The 20,988-nt window shown below is 39.0% G+C and overlaps 1 protein-coding gene across 3 annotated transcripts in view; it reads right to left on the bottom strand.

The window, feature by feature from the left end:
- Positions 1–5,659: 5,659 nt before the first annotated feature.
- LOC146565376 (unconventional myosin-XVIIIa-like) overlaps positions 5,660–20,988 on the bottom strand; it is a 61,170-nt gene continuing 45,841 nt past the window's right edge. For 2 of the 3 annotated variants that reach the window (XM_085288486.1, XM_085288485.1), the window contains 8 exons: positions 20,754–20,837; positions 17,418–17,555; positions 16,790–16,975; positions 16,565–16,704; positions 15,933–15,977; positions 11,525–11,647; positions 9,528–10,917; positions 5,660–7,588 (listed from right to left, as the gene is read on the bottom strand). In XM_085288486.1, coding sequence (XP_085144612.1) covers positions 9,540–10,917; positions 11,525–11,647; positions 15,933–15,977; positions 16,565–16,704; positions 16,790–16,975; positions 17,418–17,555; positions 20,754–20,837 — 2,094 coding nt within the window. In that variant the 3' untranslated portion in view covers positions 5,660–7,588; positions 9,528–9,539. The remainder of the gene's footprint in view (positions 7,589–9,527; positions 10,918–11,524; positions 11,648–15,932; positions 15,978–16,564; positions 16,705–16,789; positions 16,976–17,417; positions 17,556–20,753; positions 20,838–20,988) is intronic. The other variant, XM_085288487.1, reaches the window with a different exon arrangement.

Below are 20,988 nucleotides of genomic sequence, written 5' to 3'. Positions count from 1 at the left end.
GTAATTTGGTATTTTGCTGAAAAATGCTACAAGCAATTTCCTTTTAGTTCTAGTTATAGAAACAGCTACAAGCACTGCCTCACAACCAATGCAATCTAAACCACACACACACACACATTACCTGCCTAAGACTCAAAAGGAGGTGTGCAACGATTTACTGATTTATATTCACATTGTTGCTGAGAGCTTGCATCTCATTGAAATGTATTGTTTAGCCAGAACAACGGCACAGGAGCTCTGAATCACGTTCGTAGATTTCCCCTGGCAGGAAGAAGTGAAATAAATGAAGGTGTCCTTGTACTGTACATACGGGGTCTGTTTCAGGTGGACAGCTGGTGTAGATTAATTTGTGCTACTGGAATGGGACGGATCCATACTGTACAGTATAGCTTGAGCAGTGGCTTGCAGAAAAAGAGAGAGAGCGAGAGAGGTACTTCACTTTGCACGCCCCTGTATGAGCACTGCAGAGGATGAAGGTGAGGAAATATACATAAACGGATCCACCTGAAGTTCCAGTGATGAAGTCCATTTGTACGTTTGCAAAGGTCTCAGGAAGAAAATAGACCTTCCACACTGATATAACTTTTCTTAACTGCCTCACCTCCTGTGCTGATACTGAATAATTCAGTGACTATTAGTCTACCATTTGTCTGGACATTAAGTCTCCTAGCAACATTGCTGACTTTGTCGTTACTTAGCTACTGCACAGAGACACAAGGACAATATTCTCACACAACCGAAATGCTTAAAAAATGTAGCTTAGGCACAGTATGGTTCCCTTTCACCACTGCGTCTCTAAGGTTTTATGAGTGCTAAATGTAATAGGTAGATATTCTGAGAATATCTTTGAGTTTAGTTATGTCAGTGCCATGTTTTCATTACATCATTAAATTATTTATTTGAACTTGTGAACAGCTAACAGCCAATCATGAAATATTCAAGTGTCCTTTTGTATTTTATTTAATCTTTATCTCACCCAAAGGTAGTGCTCTGTGATGACCTTGTACTAAAAGTAATATAATTAAACACCAAAAGCTGCATTAGAGTTTAGAGAAAAAACACCATCAACTGGGGAGGGGCGTAATAGCAGTCTATGCGGGGCCATAACATGATTCACTAATGACTCTGACCATCCAGTGTGATCACATTTCAGCACGGGCATGCTTGCCCACACTTTGAGGCCCAGAGATTGTAAATGTCAGTGGCTTGTCACTCAGACTTAGTCCCACACGGACAGTGAGATGGAGCCTGCTAAAAGGGAAGGCCAAATGACAGGATAGACATTAGTATCCTGCCCGACTCATTCAATGTCTGCCTGTCAATCTCAGGATATGTTCCAGGCACCACTTTGCCACTTTATGCATTTTCCAATTTCTATTCAGAACCTTATCTCCATTAAATACCTCACCAGCGGATGTTGATTGGTTCTCATCTTTGAATAACAGTTTAAGATCTCCCAATCAGCTGTGGCCACAAATTGCCTACCCCAGTTTCTCCAGGGTTATAATGAAATGGAAAATAAAATCACGTCTTCAGATTCAGGGATTGGGTTTGAGTGAAAGTGTCCTCCTTTCAATTACTGCAGAAATGAAAAGCCAAAGCTCTGAAAAATATCAGTGCAAACATCAGACATCCTGAGAGTTAAAAAAGAAAATTACATTTTAAAACATTTGACAGGTAATTGCAAATGTGAAACACGAGTCATGGAAAGCAAAGTGTGCAAATAGTTAATTTTAGTTTATTAGCGCCTTTATTTAATGACTGTTAGTCTTGTTTACCTAATGGAAAATGTCATTTAACTCTGTTTTTCAGAGCATATAAGTTCCTTGTGAGAAACATTTAGCCCACTTATAGCTGATTGTGACTGTAGCATTTACTGTACAGTTCACGATGGGTTAAGATGTATCCACCACCTGGCAACAGCGATATACATATGTGCTGTGACAACCAACTAGATCTTGTATACACTCCAGCAAAGATGTGCACATTTTCTCTGCTCATGCCAAGCCTCAATGACACAGTACCAGTCCAAAGCCAAATGGCCACTAGGCTTTTGTATTAGTTTAAATAAATCTCACTTCGAAGAGGAATATGTTCCTCTGGATATGATGCAGTGTACTCTCCTGGGGTTTGGATAAAGTGACTCCAAACACACCAGTGACTTCCATCTGCTCACTGAGTTATGCTTATAAAGTCTGTAATTAGATGCATAGTTAATTCCTGCTATCTATCAGTTTATAGCTGCAGTGCTCGTGAGTTTGGTGGTAAAGACCACCAAGCTGTCAAGTGCTGGCACCAAGTAGAGAACATTTTATCTCTCAGTGCAATGACTCACGCAAAGACATAGCTGAAGAATATATTTACGTGTCTGGTAAAGTCAACACAATGTATTTTCACATTTCCTTTGTAGTTAAAAAACCCAGCACTCCAAAAGATAAAATAGTTTTACGTTTTTCATGGAGGAAAAGAAAAAAAATATTCTTGCAGTGCAGGAGATTTCAAAGACAGTGTTTAGAGAAATTTATTGATGGTCAATTGAGGCGTATTCAGGATGGGGACGAGCTTCTGTGCAATGTGTTGACCATGAAGGGAAAGCGTAGCAGCAGCTCTCAGGAAACAACATGCCACACCTCCCGACGGGTGGAAGTGGGATCTAAAATGTAGGGATTATTAGAAACAGGCCCCTGTTCACAAATGCAGAGATGGGGAAATTGGAATTTAGCATTGTGGTTTCACACCTCCCTCCCATTAACACTGACAGCCTGTAGGTACACCAATGGCAGCAGTGAACGCCCCTTCCAGAGAGTTCAAGGGCTACTTAGTAATCTATCACTGCATTTATCAGTGTAAGAAAGCAGCACAGCTACACCAGCAGCCTCCTACGCAAATCTCTGTCACCATCCTCGCCCATGTCAACCCTCCCATCTGTTTGGCCACAATTAATATGGTTGATCAAGTTGCTTTTTCACAATAGAAATGAGCAAATGAGGAAAGAGATTCAGGACATTTAAATTACTGCTGTGTGCATGTCGTCGTTGCACAAAACCAAACACATGATTTTAAAATAAAATAAAAAAAGGTTTATAAGATTATATTCAAATGCTCGCTCCACTCAGGATATGATGAAATAAAAAGCTTAGTTTTAGAGGTCAGACTGTGGATGACCTCTAAAACACCCAGGAAGCATTAAGATTAAAGCAGGAGTCATATAATGTGTTTGGCCTGTCAATCTCTATGACCTATGAAATAGAGATTCGGATTAGAGGGGGAGTGTATTTGATTAAGTTTTTATATGTTTTGATTTTATCAACTTTCACTGAATTCTATTATTGTTGGGTCTTACTATATAAGGCACCTTGAGGCGACTGTGGCTGTGATTTGGTGCCTTATGATTGAAACAGATTTTCATTAAATGAATAGTTCACAGTAGGTGTTGCGTATACAAATCATTTTAGAAAGACATGCAAAATAAAATGCGCAAACCACAGTCAGATAAGAAATAAGAGACGACCATGTGGGTATTTGTTCATCTAACACTTGGATTTAAGGACAACCCTGGATCTGTCTCTGAGGCTTGCAGAACTAAAAAAATATAATTGCAGCAGAAGGTGAAAGGAAACAAAGGAAATCCCATCACTGTGAAGAACCGAGAGCACAAAGCGTTGGTGAAGCAGCACACTCTGCTAACATTTTTACCACAGAGAAATGCTGTGGAGAGAGAGAAAATGACCATTTGCATTTTCAAATCCCTTAAATGTAGTGGACTGCTGTAGACTACATCCTAAGACTTCATTTCCCTCTCACCCAGACACACACATACACATACATCAGTGGCAGGGGTAGCAACTCTCCTTTGGCAGAGACACTAAGCACTGAACAGTTCTGAGCACAGTGGGAGGCTTTGGCCACCTGCATAGTGTGGAGTGGAGATAGAGAGGGAGAAATCCGACATTGAAATTGGTGGTAGACGCTGCGACATTTTTTTTAACACTCCAAGGATTCCCACAATTTGTTTGGGGGGTTTAAACCGTGCTTAGGTATTAGAGGGGCATGAAACAAAATAAATCACAGATTCCCCATTGCCTTTTTTTTTTTTTTGGTAAGTCCCACACAGGAAGAAAAAATCCTTTAATGGTCCCCCAGGCCCACAGAAGACCTATGCAAAATGTAAACAATGTTTGCACCTACCTTTGAGCCTTGAGGCCCCACTACTGCGCCGTGTTCATTAGAGTGGAAATGATATGTGCAAACAAAGAGAGGCGCCCAAGCAGCACACTCTGCTGCTTCTTTTCATCTTAGAATTGCAAATGAATGCAGCCTCCTCACCTGGTCCCTGCAGGCAATGTCCCAGTGCCTCCAATCAGTGCTTTATTGACAGCAGGCATACAGCAGGAAACTGGAAGCACTAATAGTTGAGGATGATGCCTGATAAATATGTTCTCCCGTCTAACTGCACCCCCACATATCTTACAGCCTGGCAGGATGGCCTCCAACCAAGGTCAAAATGTGAAGACGCTCTGAGAACACAGCTGCTTATGCCGATGCTGGCACACAGTGTTATTTAAGAGTCGGTTGTGACCGTGTCTGGCTGCTCTCCATGAGCTTTGTCATTTTGAAAAGGTGCATCTTTGTCCATGCTGGCACATAATCTTGCTGGGGAAGGCAAGAAGGTACCGTGAATATTTTTGAGAGAAATTCATCCAAGGCGATGCTTAAAGGTTACTAGAAAACACAAATATTCAGATGTTCTACTTAATAAGCTAAATGAAAAGCCTGGCATGCTATATAATTGTATGGGGCACTGTTGTCCATGGAGGTGCAGCTTTAGACTTCCAGCGCAGCAAATGTCTGTGGTCTAACCGCTCTGTTTAAATAACAGGGAGGGTGGCACCGTAAACACAGACTTGCTTGGCTTTGTTGAGCTAATGACTTCCTGCTCCAGTGGCTTGTGAAACAGTGTTAGAGCCAAAATAAGTAAAATCGGGAGCAGAATTTAATCTGTCACTCAATGGAAAGCCTTTAAGCAGAAACATGCAGCCATCCGGAGGGTGCACGCAAGTGAAGTGAAATTACAGCAAAAGCTCCCTGGCACAGAGTGATGCAGCAGAACAGGTTGTGTATAGGAGCGAGGATTACAGATTGGTTGGATAAATAGGGGGATTCTTTAAAGCAAAAACACACTGTGTGTGAATGTCAACCAAGGTGGTAATCTAAAACCCATCAATCCCTTTGAATCTAGGTAAGCTTTGCCTATGTAGAATAAAGATTGATGTGGAAGGAAGACTATGCTTGCACTCAGGTTTTTGATCTTCCTGAATTTGCCCAAGGCTTGGTTTTGAACTGTGTAGATGTGCAGCAGTCAAATTAAGTGTGAGCAACATTCAGTCTGCCTCCCCATCTACTCGGAATTAATCATTTCTATGAATTGCTTGTTTCCTCTGTGCTCTCCTGGGAAAACTGGATGGGTATGATGAGACACTTCCATGCAGCAGATGAGCTAAAATTAATCAGACATCAGATTTTTTTTTTCTTAAACTAAACCTGTCCTCCTTGCTTTGTAACCATTTCTCAAACTGTTTTCTGATAGTGGTGAATTTCAAACTAATGTGAATCCAAATTATACCTCTATGCAATTACAGTGAGCCAACACAGATTTTTGTAAACAGCAGAATTTATTTGCCAAAAAAAAAAAAAAAATCCCTCTGAGATCACGCATATAACATGTGGCAATCTGTTCAATAATGAAAATAGACAAGCCTTTTAAAAAGATACGATGAAGTGCAAAGTTTTGAAGTATTATCTGGTAAAGTCAGTTACTCCAACTTGGAGGTTTTTTTCTTCTTCTTCTTCATTTAACAAGTCTATTCTGAAAAACTGACATCAAAGTTTCCTGTGTTCCACATTAATATTCATGTCTGAAGCATAGAAAAGAAAACTGAGAAAATAATATGCTAATAGTAAGACAGACACTTCAAGCTTTTCTTCGCATGAGCAGAAAGCCCATACATTAAAATCCATTACATCACACTAAGGATATCATTATCAAGGTTAAATAAAGAAGTATTCAGTTATTTTCATATGTGCCTGGAAAGAAAAAAAATGCCAATAAGAAATCAATTCATACCTCTGTGCATCTGAAATTACATACAAGTATTACATTTTATGAGCAGAGTGGTTTTAATCAAAGGTTTTTTGGCAGTACTTTGAATGAAAAAAGCCCAACACAAGGAAGAATCTTTCAAATCCTGCTGCTGATATTTTAACATATGGCTCTAATGATCCTTTAAATTACATTCAAAATGACAGCTTTGAGAAAGAGCCTCAATATAAAAGAAAGGAATATGATTTTAAGGGCTGCTTTTACATTCCCAACCCAAACTTTTCTCATATGCAAACATTAACTATTTATAAGAATATAATCCATGTCATATTTGGCACCCTGAAATAGCAAAAAGGTATGGAATTATTTGCTTAAGCCAATTTGCCCAAAATGCTCTAAAGATCATCTTCATCGTACACTTTTAAAGTAGTAAAATCAGCAACGGAGAGATCAGAACAGACTTCATTTTATTATATATCCAAAAACTGGAATAATCTCCTGTGGGATATTATTTAAAGAAGCTATATTAGCAACAAAAAAATGCATTCCCTTTGAACTTCAAGTAGCACAAAAATACAGCAAACTTCATCTCAATAAAATACTTGTAGCTTTATTCAATTTTATCTAAGTTGCATCTAAAGCATTTGATTCAACATAGTATATATCCATTTAAACTATCAATGCACATTGAAATCTTAACTTAACTCCATTTCTCAGAATTTCCAACATAGGTCATCTTTAAAACCCTAACAGCTTGGTTTTAGTTTTGTCTGTTTTTTTTCCTGTCAGCAATAATTAGCTAACCTCACATTCTTAAAATTATGAATATCTCAAGTTGCAACAAGAGCCATATGTAAACGGGCAGTGAGATAATTAATTAAAAAGAGGTTAATTCCTCCCACTGCAGTAGTCTACATTAATGGAAAAGATAAGAATAATCTTAATAGTTGGTCAGACCTTCTTGAAGAAGTCCAAAACCAAAGCAGGCTTATCTAAATCCTCTTGGCAGAGCTATCTGTAAAGTCAGAAAAGTGCAGAGGGGTGCTTAAATATGCCTGAAAAGCAGCTCTTATAAATAAAGCAGCAGCACAAAGGTTCTTCTGATAGTCCTTCATTTTAATATTCTTTCAAATAATACTTAAAAGAAGCATAATTTAAGCAAAATAATTTTATGATGTTATTAGGTGTGCCACAATGAGGATAATGAAATGCCCAAGCTAACCTACTCAACAAAAAGCATTCTTTGTGTGCCTCATTTCTGTTCTTGTTGGCTGGGAAAGAGTAATAAAGTTAGCAGAAAAGAACTGTGTCCCTGTTGTGCGATTGGTGTCACTGAAAAACCAAGGTTGACAGGCTGTGGATTATGACGAGCTCTCTGCCAGCGAGCCCTCGCAGTTGATCTGCCTCGGCGCCTGCCCCCCATCTCTGTCCACCTCATCCTCTTCATCTGATCTGGGCAGACTCGCATCTCTCCGGTGTACAGGAGGGCTGTAGGGGTCAATACACATACAGACACATTAGAACACGATTTCTTTTATAGCCCCATAAAAAAAAGCAAACGCACATAAAAAAAGAAAAGAAAAGAAAACAGCTTTTAAGATACAAAACTCTTGGCTGACTCTTTCCAGTCAATAAACTCTTAAATGAGCAAGACATGCATGCACTATGTTAGCATGGTTTCCCTCTTTTTGCGTCACAGAGATTCTAGCTCTGTGGACACCAATAAAAAAAACTTTATGAATCATTAAAAGAAATTTCTTATTGAGCTAAATGCTTAAAAATTACATGCAGAAGTATTGTAATGGCACCATGTTCAAATATTAGTAAATATGTGCTGTTAGTAGGTTAAATGTAGAAGAGATTAAATCAGAACCAACACAGCATTCAGTGAGCTTGTGCCTTGCTTCTGCCTCTACTCATTAAAAAGGTTATTTACCTGGAGCCATTCTTAGAATCCATTGTCATGACAACTCATTACATCAGAATCACTCATTGCACTAGTTTGATAGCAGCTTAGCTTACTGCAGAGATTCCAGTATATGAATACTTCCATTAAGATACAATTTAATGAGAACAAGGAAAAACCACTGAAACAGGCTCTTTAACACTAAAATAGTATCTTTCTGATTAAACACACATGAGTGTCCTTGAGTATTAGACATCTGCTTGAAGTACACTGCACTGCATGTTCAACATACAAAATGCTGCATTTCATCCATGAACTGTGTCAGTACATAAGCCAAGGACACTAACATTTAAAAAATACTTTTTAAAAATTTGATAAAAGGGGTGCTTGCAAATTAACATATTTATAATTTGATTACCTTCTAGCTATATCCATGAAAACTAATATATAACCAGATTGCTTTAAGCCACCTGTGTAACTAGCTTCCAGAGCAGCAAGATGTATCAAAACAAGCAATACAAATTAAAATCAAAATGTCCTAATAATTACTTTCAAGTAGGTTTACTTTAATGAAGTGTGAAATGAATATTTGACCATTTTGCAACAGCAAAAGCAACAGCACACAGAGAGCTGTGTTTTAAGGCTAAATTGTTAACACATACAGAAAACTGGCCTTTATTAGTTCGCTGGCATAGGTATGACAAGAACAAGAGATGCTATCAGGAACTCAAAATAGATAGCTTTTGAGGCAGAGCTAATTTTAGAATATATTACACATGTTTACATCAAATAATATCAACAGTCACGTCACACCTGAACTCTTCACAGTTAACATGCAAAAAGAAAAATAGGTGTAATTACATTTTTTCCCCGTTATTGCCAGCATCTGTTTATCAGTTTGTGCTAGAGGAACAGTCACAGGCAGACACTCTTCTCTTAATACTATGCGTGCAAAACACCATCTCAAACACCATTAGGAAAAACACTCAGATTTGCAGAGATGCTTTTTTTTTTTAAATAAAAAACACACAGGAATGTAACACTGCTTTATATCACTACTATTTCAGGACAAATATTTCAGTGTGCTGCCTGTGATGCCTTGGAGCGGGACAAATAAAAGCTAAAAATAATCTGATGAATTGCAGTGATGGATTACTTTAAACCTAAATATAAACTGTTGTTTCTAATGGAATTTAAAACTAAAACTCAAGGAGTTTGTGTAATGCAAACCAGAGGCATCACTACAGTGTATGGAAAAATGTGAAGCTTAAATTAAGACAAATGTCAGTACAAGCAAAGGAAAAACGGTGGTAGGCATCAATAGGCCTGTGTCATGTTTGTCAAGAACACTGGTAGTAGTACAAATCAGCATTTGTTCTTCACACGGACCATTTAGTCAAAATGATGAATAAAAACCAAACTAAAAACAAAGAAACTGTCACACATAGCAAACGTTAGTATTTTAAGTCAGACGACCAAACTTTATGGCAGGCTCGGGGTTATCACCACACCAAGTATCACCTTCGTTCAGTATCAGTCACTGTCATGCCTGTACAGGTACTTCATCACCAAGCTGTCCATTTTCTTCTGCTTCTTCTTTGTTTCCTTCTTACTAGATTTTCCATGACCTGGAAGTTCCTTCTCGTCGTCATCAGATTCTTGTTTAGGGCACTTTTTAATACTACTGGAGCTGCGGTAGGAGATGGCTGAGTTGGAGGACGAAGACTCTGAAGAGGAAGAAGAGTCTTCTGATTCGCTTTTTTTCTTAGAGCTCTTCTTGGATTTCTTCTTGCCCTTTTTCAACTTTGAGCTCTTTCTGCTGTGATGGTCATCTGACGATGAGGAGCTCTCAGATGATGAAACTTTACCTTTTTTATCTAGACAACTACGAGAGCTGCTGGTGCTTGTTGGCCTGTTACTGTGCTCCAGAGTAGAGCCTAATGAAGAACGAAGCGGGTTAGAAGTGCTGCAGCCCAGCCCTTCACTTTCAACCTTCTTCCTACTGTCCTCACTCACTTGTTTCATCTTTTCATCCTTGTCCTCATCACTAGACTCATCAAGTTTGCTGCGTTTGAACTTAATAGGTTTGAAGCTCAGCACCTCATTAATTGCAGCCTCTAGGTCAGGGTCCAAGTAGTTTCGATGGGTGACTAATTTAATGTCTGACGTGTCAAGCGGATTGTTGTCTGATGAGCGTGTTTGAGCTGATGTAGAAAGGCTGCGACTGCGTGAGCGGGGACTGTAAGGCGAGGCTCCCCCTCTGCTAAAAGCAACACTCTGGCCGTCATCATCGTCATCTACGTGTAGGCCAAACTCACTCAGGCCACAGCTGCGGGCAACGGACAAGCGAGAGCTGTTGCGTCTCTCATCTTTCCAAGATGTGCTGCGATGGAGCGATCGAGGGCTGGATCGGCTCACACTGCTGATAGTTGACTTATTGTCATCATCCATGTCCATCATTGCTCTCCGGGTGGACATCCTGCTGGGACCCACAGAGGATACCATGGACTCTTTATCAAACTCAGGGCTGCTGCGTGAAGTCCAGCGGGACTCCAAACCCTTCCTGGCTCTGCTGGTGGCTTCAGAATAGGCTAAAGAGATGACAGAACCTTTGTCTTCTAAGTCTTCCTGTGACCGACTCTTCTTCCAATCTTCCTGAAGGTCTCCAGACTTTGATTTAGATTTTCGAATGGAGGCATGGTCTAGTGTGTCAGGCTGTTCTTTGAGAGTGTTGAACAGGGAGCTGTCATCGCCTGTACCTCCTATGGAGTCCTTCAGATTGGAGCGTTTCCGGTAGCTCAGAGAGCTCAGGACAGACACCGATCTGCTCGGCTCTACCTCTTTCCCATCTTTGTCATTAATCTTCTCCTTACCTTCTTTCATCTCTTTGGCATCTGCATTTGCTGAATATCTAAAGAGTCGCATAAGAAAAATGACAACCAGGAGAACACAAGAAGAAAAATACTGCGTATTTAAAGCCGGAACTCTCAATTTTAATTTCGTGAAATATTCACAGCTGATGTATGACAACTATGACAGCTTATATGTGGTAACTGAAAGGTTACATTTTCATACTTTGACACACTGATGTCAATTTGTTATAGAATAAATCTGTCATTTTCATTTTGTCCTTGAAACCATTCAAGAGTCAGGGAACACATTCAGTACCTCTGGCTATTGCTGTTATGCACAGTGTACACTGTAGAAAGTGAGGCAATCAACCAGTGAGAAGATCTATCTAACTGTGGTAGAGGCGTCATTTTGCAGGCGTGCCAACTGGCCACAGGCCACTTCAATAAATTTGACAGCAGCCGCTTCCCCATCCTGCCTCCTGTCATTAGACAGATTACCGGGAGAGAGAGATGACACCTAATCACATGAAATACTCATCCTTCTGTTGCAAACTGCCCCAGGTAATCGTGAGCCTTTTTAAGGCTGGCGATGTGGGTAGTTTCATCACTGTTATAATGGGGAATTATACGGTCATCTGACAAAAAGCATGGAAAGCTTTCACTAACCTGGTGCTCTTCAGACTTCCCTCTTGTGACATGGTCTTGGAGGAGCCTTTGTTCTTGGAGAGCCAAGACTTGACTCCGTCCACACGGTCCTCCACTTCTGAATCTGTGTCCATCTCCTCTCCACTGTGAAGAAACCAAATCAGCTAGAGTTGATATAGAGCATCCAGGGCTTTCCAACAGCAAAAATACTCATCTTAAAATTTTTCTTCTTTAAGTAGAACAATCTTCCACACAAAGAAGAAATGTAGGGATGTGTTCTTTTGATCGTCACTTGGCTGTTTAATGTTAAATTCCAGAAATACATCAAGTATTTTATATAGTGTCAGATTACATAAATTACACAGCCAAGAAAAAAAAAGGTGTTTGATTTCACATATTAAAAACTTTCTGTCAGCAGGTTACAGTTATTTCTCTCTCATATAAAAATAGGGGTTAGTATGACGCCATGCAACAGTTTGGTGTCCGTACAAGAGACAAATGTGCTGCAAATGCATTAGTGAAAAGGCGGTATGCAGATGAAGCTCCTGGAAGTATAATTAACTTGTTTGGCTGGTTCCAAGCTGCTAGCATCTGTGTGACTTGTCACCTGTCGTCCCTGGTGATTGTTATTGGAGTGGAGCCTTGAGACAGCCCCATGGCCCTATGCTTGACATGGCAATCAATAAACAGAGACCTACAGATCTGGATGAAAGAGCTAAGCAGATCCCAGTTGATTTTTTTTTCTTTTTTTGGTGAATATTCTGTGTTATGCATCCCATTGTCCTAGGAGGTTAAAGTGACACAAGGAGGTGAGCAAAGTGGCATAACCTCTAAGTCAATACTGACACTGGGGTCAAATTACATTAAGTGAAAAATCCTCTTCTCTTTTTTTCCCTTCCCTCCCTTCAGTGCGAGATATACTGCCTTCTTAGGCTGCATGATGTGTGAAAATAAATTTTCACATTTCACACTTTTGAAATTGCAAAGACACACATATGCTATGAAGGCATAAAGTATGTTTGACTTGTGTTTCTGAGCAGAGCAGAAAATTACATTCTTAAGAGACACTTCTTACGTTCAAGACAACATCCTCTATATTAAATACACAAATTAAGGTTCATTATAGAGAGATCCAATTTGCAGTTCCTCTTTATCTTTTTTCGTCTTACATAGCGCCTTACCTAAGATACCGTTGCAACAATCACGTTTCATCCATCTAAAATAATTGCTTCACATATCACAATTGTAGATATATAGTTCATCTTGTGTCTATATCAAGCTGAGCACCATTAAAAATAACAAACAGCAATGTAGGTAACAGATCTGTCTCTGTGGACTAGCTTTTCTTTCTGAGCACTGGAAAATGTGGCAAACTGCTTATAAGGTGCAAACACAGTATTCCAAGAGGTGTGAGATGACAGCTAAACAGCTCCAGCCTCCATAATAGCTCTAGATACCATATGTGCATTTACATAGGTCTCCCACTGAAGAGAGTAGTGTCTCCTTTGTCACCAATCTCTGCGTCACACATTCATTTTTTCTCCTCTCAGAACAAATTGTGTTCTTTCTTCCATTCTTTGTGGTGGTCTGCGTGAAAGCAGGGCATCGTCAGGGAGTGAGCGCAGAGCGCCAGGAGCATTAGGTTCTTTAAGTGCTATTCAGGCTTTCTAAGAGCATTTATATCTTAACTCAGGGGCCAATTTTCAGGTAATGATGATCCCAGCGAGATTAAGTGGTCTGGTTATAATTTTACTACACAAACCCTGCCCATTGCAGAGTCTGAGTAGTGCCTTCTGAGGCAAAAGGTGAAAATTGTGAGTCCAAGTCAAGCTATAATAAGCCAGCCCTTCATTTCACACTCCCTCTACTCTCTTTCGCATAGTAAATACAACTGATAAAAGCCCACCAGAAAAAAAAAAAAGAGAGAGATAATAGCTTCGTTAATACCGGCGTGTTGATTACACATGTTACCCATTTGTCATCTCCCTGATGCTGTGACTTTTTAACATGATATATTACACACCAAAATACTGAAACCAGCCCACAGCAAAATTATCTCCATCTCCTACCCTCAGTCTAACACACAGGCGTGCAAAATAAAAGGTGGCTTGCAATTGAGTGCTGTGCAAATGGTGTCACAAACGATTTGTCCTTGGCCTCACACTAGCTAACCAGTCCTGAGGCCCACAGATACAAACAAGCCCCAAGACTTCAGACGTGAACATTAATCGCTTCTGACAATTGGTCTACACTGGTTGTAAATCTTTGTCGCAAATACTTACAGTCAGCATCAAATCATGTATGGTTTGGTGCTATCGTGTAAGTGCTAAATAACAGAAACATTAAACCATACATTTATGGTCTTTATTGTACAAGAGCTAATTACGTCAAACCGTGGACACATTGCACTCTGATGTAATTAACTTGAACTTCAAGGATAATTATCACCTGGTGACAAAAAAGGTAATTTTTCTTGCCTTGCAAAGTATTGTGCTGCAATCAGAAATGTAAATGACACTACAATCACATTAATCCAAGAATTGCAACCTCTGCTTTGAAATATTAAGTACAAAATATTCAATAGTAATGTAATTCATCTGGAAAATCCACTTCATAATTAGGAGAAAATCACCACCTCCATTACTGTTCATCCATGCTGTTAATGCAATGATGTCGAAGGAGGGAAAATGTAATTAAGTAAACATGGCAAATCGTTGCTCTTTGCCTCGAGTTGCACAAAAAGAAAGGCAAAGCACGGATACACATGGACTGTTTGATGAAAAATTGAAAGACAAAGTGATTAATAAAGGCACAATAGCATATTCCTTTGAAAAAGCAATCAAAGGTTAATGTAGAAAGCTATGGATATTTGCCATAAACAGAAGATTATGCTGGCATTGACAGTTAATTATTCAGCATGCCAAAATCCTTTTACTACATTGAAAATGAAAGAAAAGAGGGTTGAGTAAAAATAAATAACCACATTTAACACGAGAGACAAGATGAACTTTTATATTTTCAGTTAAATGTTTCACAGTACTGTAAAATAAGATTGGATTAGTAGAATGTTTGAATACAAGGAAATCAAAAGCTCAGCTTTGAGTCAAAACATTCAAGTAGTGGACTGTGTTGTTCACACCACTTGCTGTATATGCAGACAGGACATACACTCACAAGCAGTACTCACACAATCATGCTTAAGGTTTTCCAGAGCACATGTAAATTACTCCCATAAGATTAAACACTGAAAATATCTTCACCAAACTGTCACAGAAAAAAAGCAGATGACTGAAGATACATTCAGGCAACCACAGAATTGTAATTGTTTCATATTACTACACATATCTCCTATAGAGCTGCCTGATTATGCATGATCAATATCATTGCTACAGCAACACCATGTATCTACCTTCCCCAGTGCATGCAACAACAAACCCAGACATGTCTGAGAGCAAAAGCCGCATGAGAGCATCCTATGCCGATTTAGTACCTAAAATGGAGCTACTTCAACGACCTCTAACAAAGCATGGTGCTTTGCAAAATATGCATCTTCCAGCTAAAAGTGGAAACAACAAACTTGTTACATCATTTAAGACAAAAATGATGTATGTGACCCAACAACTGATTTAACCGAGCATTGCTGGAGCACTCACTACTTTTCTTTCTGTATTGTCAGTTCAAGCCATTATTGGAAATTTTCATCACATATCATTACACAGGTGATATCATTCACCCCTAGTCTCTTATCATGCAAAGTGCAGTAAATGAATATTACATTTATAATTTTGCATTGATGCATCACAGTGCTGCATTCACTGAGATGTGCTCCATGTGCTTTGGAAAAGCTTTAGAAGAACAAAAAGACAATTAAAGAAAAGTCAGTGCAAAAATGCAAACTCTTGATTTTAACAAAGTGGTGAGCGGTGAATGAGGACGATGTTTGACGCAAAATTATTCATAGAGAGAATGATGCAGCATTACCACGTTTCTTAAAAAAATGGTTTTTCTTTTGGTTCATATTTTCAAAAGCAGTGAGAACGGTTTAAAGGAGGAAAAACTTCAACATTTAGCCTTATACTCCATTTTTCATTCTAGTTTACATTTCATCTAACATCAAACAAACAAGCCTTGAAATCTCTAATGAGGCGGACTGTGTACGGACACCGCCAGACACTTGGCACGAAATAAAATGAAACACCGGGGCCATCCTTTAAGCATAGCTTTTATCAGAGACGTATAACACAGACACTGCTTTCTATTCTATTTAAAATTACTTCGTCTCACAGTGTTACTGTGAACAAAAAGAATGAAAGGATAAGGTATACTGCATTATTCTCCCTTGCGGTTAAAATGGGTGCCGAAGAAAAACAAAACAAACTTGAAAACAACCATAATGACAGAAACAAAAGGAAGCATTTTCCATTCTCACGTTTTGTTCTTTCTTTTCTGATATTTTGTCACCATGTCTTGCAAACTGCCAGAAGTGTGGAAGACACCAAAAGGAAAAAGAAAACAGAGAACGTGAGATACATTTTTTCTGAAACTCTGCAAGAGGAGGACAGAACATAAGAGCAATTTAAGCACATATAAAATAACTGTGTACTGTAAAGCAGTAAAACAACCTATGCCCTCTGCTCAAACAGAGCTGGTGAGTGCACTGTCTTCTTTTTAGAGGTCTGTAATATTGCAGTTAGTGTTTACATCTGAGGGCTCAGAGCCAGCATAACCCTCAACTCAACTGCAAAGAGGAAACGTGTAACCAAACCAGAAAAAACAACAAAGAGACAAAAGATCAAAAGCATGGAGCAGAATTAAACCATTTGAGAAGTATTTGGGGAACTCACAGACTGTAGTATGACTTTGTTCAAAAGAGGTTAGAAATTGAAGCAGGAAGACATAGGAGAAAGAACATGTTATGATTGACAGCCTGGTGAAAAAGCTAGCACATCTCATTTGGTAACTTTCTTCCAACATACAAAGAGAATGCCCTGTGGTACCTAAGGCAGCTAGCTACATTGCAGTGTGGCATCTAATGAAACAAAGAATAAATCTGCACTTCACCTGTTAATTAGGTCGTCGTTGTCATCACTCTCCATCTCATCCTCAATGGCAGCCTGCAGATCCCCTATCCTCTTGAAGGCTAACTTAAGGTCCACTTGTAAGCTCTGATTTGCTGCCTCTAAGCTCTCGATGTCCATTTCCTGGTGAATGGATTGGAGCATGGTTAGCTCCTCCAGTGTAAACACCAGTGAGTACCATAAGGTCACAAATCACCCATGGCCTTACCAGCTCATGTTTCTTGCGGCTTGCCTCAGCCTCCTTCTTGGACAGCTCTGCCATTTCTTCTTTCATGTCCCTTAGCTGCCTCTGCGTGCGTTTATTCTGGTCTTTCTCCCTGTTTTCTGCAGTGATGTGCTGATTTCTCTCCTCCGTCAACTTCTCAAGATTCTCCTTCAGACGACCCACCAGACTCTGGGAAGCAGGTGACGAACATGTTAAGGGCACATATAGTACAGACAAGTGAACAACACTCAAGCTAAATTATCTTCTTTGTACTGTTTTAAGTCATTTCTCAGCTGCCTGCAGCTGGCCACTGTCAGTTATGCCATTAATAATAACAAAATGGAAATGTGAACAGTGCTATGAGTTGCCCTTTGTCCAAATTCATTTTAATTCATTTTTAAGGTGAATAACAGGGAAGGTGACCATCAACTGACTGTCTTTATAAGAACCTAATTAAATTCATTCCATGATGGACACTTTTGTTATCTAGAAAGACAGTACAGAGCAAAGCAAGCGGCACTATAACTTTCTTTTTAAGGCCTTTGTCTTAAAATTACTAGGAAATTAAGTGTCAGAATCCAATTAACAGGTTGGCAATGCATGGCTTTCACATTTGTCCACATCATCTTACCTCCAACCGCTTAACCTGCGTTTTCTCATATTCCAGTTTGGTCTCTATCTCACGGATTTTAGCCTCCTGGCGGCTCACAAGTGACTTCTCCACCATGGATTGTTCTTGGAACTCTAACTGGTTCTGTAGCGAATGGAGCTGGAGGACAGACACACATATTTACACAAATAAACACTCTTGAAGAGCAATTTCCACTGTACACCTTCTTGACCTCTGGTTTTTGCGCCCCCTCTTAAGTGAGATCTGTGAAAATTAAAATGAAGTGCTGATGTGTGCATGTATTAAAACCAAATTGCAGTTTTGTATAAATGTAATCCAAGTCTCTAAATATAAATATTTGGTATACAGCGTGAATAATAAGCTCTAGATAAGCCCCAAATGTACAACAAATAGTTAAAAGAAGAGCTTGTTGTTGAAACTGAGTAACAGCAAGCCACAGTAATTTCACAAGCCTTTAGAAAAGCTTTTGCTTCATGCAAAGCACGTTTTTTTTTTTGTTCCATCTGAATGGTTTTCTCATGACTGATAAAAGGAAGAAAGACACATCACAACAAAACTGGTCCAAAAGCCAGCATGGCACCTAATAAGGGACTTTGCATCAGAGACAAGGAGGATTTGGAGTTCTCCTTTGATATTACTAAAGAATCCAGATTTTTCTCCTACTGGGGATAAGATAACCACTTCAAGGTCAGATGCTTTAGATAGCTATCACTGCTTACTCTGACAGGTTTTAACAATGCCTTACAGCCCTGCTGTGCTACTTGGGTATCGCCAAAAATATTCTGATGGGTGGGCCTTGAGTGACCCAAAACTAACAGTGTGCTATTATTTCTGTGTTTTGATTCTGTGATTATAGCACACAATTTTGTTTAGTTCACCATGCAGCCATAAAATACAGTCTAGTAACACCAAGCTGTGGTCGTATAACGTGCATTCACACTTATGCTAAACTTTGCCATGCTAAAGCTAAATTCACATTTAATCTACCAGACGAAATTCATTTTGTAAATAAATGCATCAAAAAAGGAAATAGGCATGCATTAATACATGACATATCGAACACAGAGGTTGCCTTCTGAACAAATAGTATTCCATCAGTACAACATGATAAAAGCACTTATCAACATAGGCCTGAATCAGAAGCATTAATCTTTGTATCACATGAATCCACATTTATGCCAGACCTCAACCATTAGCAGACACCTCAAGCACAAAATGCAGTAATTTGACCAATCAGCTCAGAAATAGGGTAAATCAGGCAAGGACACTATGGTTTATTACAGTTGTATAATTCAGATCTGTTTGTGACTTAGCAAGTGCAGTGTGAAAACAAGAATTGGAATTTGCAACCACACCATTAGCCACACCATCTGTCACATTTGGAAGGCTTTGATATATGTGCTAAAATCTGCAGACTAGCATACTCACAATGGCAATTTGCTGATGATTGCCATGTAAACATTAGCACTTGCCGATTCATTTTTGGGATTTCTCTAAATAAGTGAACACTTTGACCTGCTAGAGAAAGATTTAGGTGAACACTAAAGTCAACAGTCTTTATTCAATTTCTGGCAACTAGAATGAAAACTATAGACATAAAGCCCAAACAGCAAGTTCAAATAATGCCAAGTCCAACAGTTCAATAAACTATACCCAAAGATGGATATAGGATTTCAGTTCCCCAGCCACAGAGTCGTAAAAAAACATTTTCCTGGAGATTAATTGTGCTTTTCCAAAACCAAAAACTATAAACACAAACACTATATTACACAAAATGGGCAACTTATGTACTTTATATATGCATATATGTAAAACTTTAATAAACATAATGTTGAAAAAAAATGGGCAACTTGTGTAATGCTAAACAAAAACTTGAAAAGATTTTCACTATAAATTCAGCAAAAAAATCTGTAATGAGACACAAAAAGAGCATCTTCTGACTTTTCCAGAAGTAAAAGATGAGGGCTCTTTCATCAAAAGTTCAAGAATTTAAAAATTATCTTTCATTTGTGATCTAAAATACATAACATCACAGAATCCAAAGACATCTACGACCAGGGGACAGATGCGTTCAGATTCTTCAGTGAAAACCTCTACAAGGGCTCGGGAATACTTCGGCACTGTGAGTGAACACAGTTGCTGTAAAATTCTACCACGCTAAGAAAAAAAAACAAAAAAAACAAAACACAAAATTTAAACACAGCTGGGTCTTCTTTGAGCCAGAGATCATTGAAGATGGATTGAAATTCTTTATGATTTCTTTGTTTTCTGTTCTAAAGAGAAGATGTATCATTTGGCTTTCTATCAGTACAGAGTTCAAAAGCCTGCATTTGTGATGGCTGGCAGATACATTAGAGCACATTGCACTAGCTAACTTGCACATCTGTGAAGGCATCATTAATACTGAAAAGTATAAAGATACAGGTTTTGGAGCAACGTATGTTCCAAACTTCAGATCACGTGTTTTTAGGGAACGCATTGCTTACTCGGGAAAGACAAAGCCAGACTAAAATTCTTAGTATTCAACTAGCTTGCCTGCAGTCCTAACCAGTGACACTTATTTTTATTGAATGTTCATGTAGGTACACTAGCTAGCTGTTGGTGCTTGGGGTGACACAAAAGCCAGAAATGACTGGCACAGGGCCATCTGTTTCTACAACGCCATGGGTTGACATTTCAAACATGACTCTGCTGCAAGCATCCGCTGTGTGTGTGTCTGTGTCAGAGCAAAAAGGAATCTTCAGGGTTTTTCACTTGATTGGAGTAACCATATACATCATGCATCATGCATAAAATAAACTGGCCTTGCACAGTAACAAGGTTTTGCTATTATCTCCAGCTATTACATTTTTTTCATACCAATAGCTGATATCGAAAACACTATTTTCTTACTTGCTTCCAATTGCCATCTTTATTAACCTGATATTCTTCTTTAAAATGATATAACAACAGAACTACAAATGAAAAAAAACATTTAGACCAAAGCTGGTTGGCTGAAGTTCAGGGATGATTGTTGAAAGGACTAAAATTACTTCTTCACCTAAATAGTTATTCCATCTTAATCGGCTGTTAAGTTTATGTACTCCACCCTTCCTTTAAATACTGTAAGAATTCTGAGGGGGAAAATTTGCTCCTTGACACTTTTTCTCTGATTTCTACTATTTACATGTAAATTGCAATGGCTGGAAGAAAGCACGCTACCACATAAAAGGAGCATTTTTGGTCAAAATAATCAGAGAACACAGTGAAAAGCTAAAGCCTAATCAGAAAGAAGTGTTGAGGCAGCAGGCAGGTTCCTGGCAGGGAGCTGTATTGCTTTTGAATACTTCTTTTTACCTTTTCCTGGATCTCCTGCTTCTCCTTTGTGGCTTCTTCCAGCTGGGCCTGCAGGTCACTGATCTGGCTTAAGTCCCTGGCAGACTAGTATGCACATGCATGCATGCACAGAGAAAAAAAGTCAGAGAGTCAGGTGTGTTGGTGTTCATGTATGCCTCAGTTATCTGTTATATTACTGTCAATGCAAATGTCCAAGATTATATCCAAGTCAAATATTTGGTCATGTAGTCTGCTG

This window comes from Mchenga conophoros, linkage group LG10 (genome assembly GCF_057382185.1).
Source record: "Mchenga conophoros isolate Kocher_MC1m ecotype Shallow Benthic linkage group LG10, M_conophoros_male_GT1.1, whole genome shotgun sequence".
Lineage (NCBI taxonomy): Eukaryota > Metazoa > Chordata > Actinopteri > Cichliformes > Cichlidae > Mchenga > Mchenga conophoros.
The sequence above is the reverse complement of the archived record's forward strand: the minus strand, read 5'-3'. Positions and strand labels throughout refer to the sequence as shown.